This window comes from Spermophilus citellus, assembly GCF_964194105.1.
Source record: "Spermophilus citellus genome assembly, chromosome: 7".
NCBI lineage: Eukaryota > Metazoa > Chordata > Mammalia > Rodentia > Sciuridae > Spermophilus > Spermophilus citellus.
Window position 1 is genome coordinate 123,169,363 of NC_138188.1, and position 4,532 is coordinate 123,173,894.

Below are 4,532 nucleotides of genomic sequence, written 5' to 3' on the forward strand. Positions count from 1 at the left end.
CTGAGGGCTTTGTTAGAAGAGGGAAACTTGTAGAGATTGAGAAGGAAGATGGAGCAGGCCAAAATGCTTATGGTGATCATCATTGTACACTGTAACTGCCCTAGAGCACTTGTAAATGTAGGGTATTTTCCAAATCTGCCTTGTTTCAGGTCTGTTTCCCACTCTATTGATGAGCATCTGCAATCTTAAAATCTTTTTTTTTTTTTTTTTTTTGGACCGAGGAATGAATTCAGGGGCACTTGACCACTGAGCCACATCCCCAGCCCTATTTTGTATTTTGTTTAGAGACAGGGTCTCACCGAGTTGTTTAGTGCCTTACTTTTACTGAGGCTGGCTTTGAACTCAAGATCCTCCTGCCTCAGCCTCCCAAGCTGATGGAATTACAGGCGTGCACCACTGAGCTCAGCTTAAATAATTTTTAATACCGTCTTCAACCCTCCCCTAATAGCATCTTCTTTCTCTGTTCTTTCCTTTTCTCCTCCCCTAGAACCCAAGGGGTCTTTTTTTTTTTTAAAGAGAGAGAAATTTTAATATTTATTATTTAGTTTTCGGCAGACACAACATCTTTGTTTGTATGTGGTGCTGAGGATCGAACCCGGGACGCACGCATGCCAGGCCAGCACGCTACCGCTTGAGCCACATCCCCAAACCCCCAAGGGGTCTTACTAGCTAACCTCAAGCAGACCTCATCCAATCACCCCCAGCTTGGGTTAGGTGTACATGTGTAGCTTTCAACTCACCACATTGTAACTTCTCCAACTCTTAAAAATAGGGACACATTCTATCCCCAAATGCCCAAAACAGTGCATCACAAAAAAAGATGCTTTACATGTTTAATTTATTAAGTGTACCAGGGTATACTACTATTTACTGGATTTAACTTTTCTTCCAGATACCAAAAGAACAAGAAAATAGAGGTAGGTTATCAGTCTTTTTTTTTTTTTTTAATACAACAGACAAAAAGTATTGGAAGCTAGACACCAAATCAGCTATTTTTTCCCTTACATTACAATGCTGCATAATCTGTTTTAAGAACACAGAATAAAATGCAAAGTTTTTCAATCCATTTTACAAAGACAGTAAAATTCTACATCAAAATCCTACAGAAAAAAAGACCCATCTCGTTTATAAATGATTTAACAATGTTAGATTTAACATAACCTAAATACTAAAGTTACACAATTTTTTCAGAAACTAACTACTCTCCCCCACCTATACTACTTGTGACTCACGACAGTAGAAGACAGTAGCTTCCATACCCAGGGGGCTCGTGTTGGCCAGCTTTCCTCTAGTCCTCACTAGTGGTGGAGGCCGGCCCTTGCACTGGCTCTGACTCTTACTCTAGCCCTCATACTGGCCTCAGCTCTGGCCCTATAGGCCTCATCTGCCAGGGCTTCACGGTACTGCACTGTCCAGTGCTGGGGTTCTTTCTTATGGAGCCTGGCCACGAACCCCAGGACTTTCACCTTGCTGATTTCCAGGCTGCTTCGGGGACCCCAAGAGAATTCATATTCCAGTGGATTGGTGTGAGGCACCCGCCTGTAATTGAGGTATCGCTGCTGCACAAATTCTTCCATAATAAGCCTTTTCGGGTACCCAAAGAGGAAGTGATACTTTGAAGGCAGCACTCCCAACCGACGCAGCATGTCCCAGACCTGGGCCTCCCTGACGCTATTACCTTTCATGTAGATAAGCCCCAAGATCATCATTAAGAGACCCAATCTGGGGCCATGTCCTCCCAGATCCTCCTCCTCCTCAAGAGGTTTTAGTTTGTGGATGAGGATGTAAGTGTGGTGCTTGCGGTCAAGCTGTTTCAGCTCGAAACCGAAGACATACCGCAGATGCTCTGCGGCCCTTGCGATGATCTCCGGGAACAGATCCTTCAAATCTCCGACAACATACTTCACCATCTCAAAGCGTGTGACGGGACTCTTCTTCTTGTCCTTCACCAGCAGAAACTGCACCACCTCAGCCACCGTCCGATTCAGAGGGCGGTAGGCCCCGCGCCGCGCCAGGGCTTTGGCTGCCAAGGTCCTCGCGCCCTGGCGGGTGGGAGCGGGCTCCGCAGCCCCCCTCCCTCATGGCGCCGAGGCCCTCCTTGATGCTCTCCTGCAGGAGGGGGCTCGGGGCCAACTCTTGAGAGACGGTCAAGGCCACGGTCTCACCGTCTTGGCCGCCGTGCTGCTCCCCCGCGGCCTGAGGGCTCGGGAGACCCCGGCTCTCGGGCTCCCGCAACATGTTTTCGGGCAGGCAGGTGCAGAGCGCGCACTCCAGCCGAGGGGTGTGCGAGCCGCTGCACGAACCCTGGAGTAGGACAGCGGCTGGGGCGGTGGGAGGAAGCACAGGCGCAACCCCGCGGAGAAGGTTTGTGGCTGCCGGATGGTACCACACAGGTTGCGAGCCAACGCCGCGGGCGCCCAGGACCTGCGGCGGGGCAGCCGCGCAGCCTCAGTTTGCGCCCGCGCGCCAGTCACTTCCGGCCACCTCAGCCAAGATGGCGGCCTCGGCACGGCGCAAAGCAGTTCCTCTTCCGGCCTCCTGTGGGCTTCTGTGTTTGTAGAGGGCCTTAGGGGAACGTGCACCCACTGCTATGTTTTAAGCTCGCGAAGCTGGGGTGGGTGGAATGAGGGATGTAACTAGGGCTTTTCCAACCAGGGCATGCAAGGTGGGGAATGTTTCAGTAGAGAAGGGATGGAATTAGGATGGAATTCTAACCACATTGTTTCAGCAAGTACTTATGTATAAGTGTGTGTTGTCCAGATTTCAGGTGGTTTACTGAAGCTCAGGTGCAGAGTGGGAAGGTGAAGGCTTTGAGATAAGGCTGAATAGTTCAGTTAGTGAAGGGCTTCAAATAGGATATTGGGGAAATTGAGATTTATTTTGGACACGATGGGGAAAGACCACAGGGGGATGTCTGAGCCAGGTTGGTGGCTTTATACTCTTTCTGGTAACAGTGTGATGAATGGATTGAAGTGAGACCAGCCAAAAACTGGGAATTCAGTTTAGAAGATTATAGTGCAGAATGGGAGCTGAGACCTATCCTCGCACATGGAGACACTTAGGAATATTGTGCAATAGATAATTATGATGAAGGGGTAAGAACAGCAGATTCTACAGGGATAAGAGGCAAATGAGAAGAGATTCACTGAAGAAGTACTGATAGGAATAGTGACTGGTTAGACGAAAAGGAAGTTTTCTCTCACTTCTTGTCTCTTCCTTATTCTCTCTCTCTCAAATGCACTCTCCAACATCTCCATTTTGCTAGATCCTGTCCACTATTCAGAGCCCAGCATAAACATCACCTTTCCAAAGTCTTCCTCAACACTGTAGTCACCATGCATGTAATTTATTTACTGTCATCTCTGAATCACCACAGCAATTTATATTTATTTAACATCCATATATATAGGCCTTATTATGTGCTAGCTCTTTTAAGCACTTTGCAAATACTAATGATTTGATTCTCATTAAGGTAAGTACTTACAGATGTCTGTGTCTTTCCTGCGGTATTTGTTGTTTACTAGCTATATAATCTTAGATCAGTTACCTGAACACCCTGCCCTTCAGTTGCCTCATCAGTACAATGGGTGTAGGAGTGTTGTAGGGACAAAGGAGGCAAGGCACCGAAGATAGCAGGAAACAGTTTTATTTGACTGCAGCCAGGTTCAGAGGGTACAGCCTTTGCTGTAATCAATTAATCCCCTGAACCCCGAGTTCAGGGAGTTTCAGAGTTTTATACCCAGCATGTAAGGGGAGGGGCTCAGAAGTTCATAGTCTGCAGAAGTTCACATAAAAGCAGCTTTTGCTTTCACTGTTCTGGGCACATTAACTCTTCAAGGACAACACCTGAGAAGAGGGGAGCTTCTTTCTATCCTCCCCCTGCCGGCTGTTACCATGGAGCCCATTTGTAACTTATCTTAAAAATGTAGACATCTCTGTGAAGCCCAGCTCAAGGCCAGAGGCCTTGTTTGCACATTTCTTCAAAGTAATATACTGGATATGTTTGTGAAAAACTAGCAAGGGGGTGTCCAGCACCTGGAGTGCTGGTATCTTCTTGGCCAGTGGCCAAGTAAACAGGGTGACACGAAAATAGGAAGTTTATCTACAGTGGACTCTTTTGCTGACAGTCCTAAAATCAGCCATGGTGAAGAGGGCTTTTCTGTGGAGAAAGGGGGTGCCACTTCAGGAGTAGTGACAGTTTTGTAGAGATTATGTAAAGTAATGGACATAAGAATTAAATGCAGTGTATGGCACATACTGAATGTCTAATAAATGTGAGAGATTAGTTATTGAGTACATGCTGCTAGTGATCCTGCTAGATAAATAGTGAATACCTACATTTTACAGCCAAGGTAACACACCAAGAAGTAACTTGCCCAACATCACACAGCTGGTCTTTGAATCCTTACAGTGTGACCCAGAGACCAGACTCTTTAACTATTACATTAATGGATGATGATTATTATTGTTATTTATCACACTTGGCTTTATAGTTATTTTTGTTTTTATCTTTTTACCCTCCCCAAACCAAA

The 4,532-nt window shown here is 46.6% G+C and overlaps 1 protein-coding gene across 1 annotated transcript; it reads right to left on the reverse strand.

Annotated features, from left to right (window-relative positions):
• Positions 1-1,079: 1,079 nt before the first annotated feature.
• MAGEF1 (MAGE family member F1) lies at positions 1,080-2,474 on the reverse strand. The gene is given in 2 exon segments (XM_081300884.1): positions 1,080-2,073; positions 2,075-2,474. Coding segments are annotated over 2 exon segments (939 nt in total). The 5' UTR covers positions 2,239-2,474; the 3' UTR covers positions 1,080-1,298.
• Between the last annotated feature and the right edge of the window lie 2,058 nt (positions 2,475-4,532).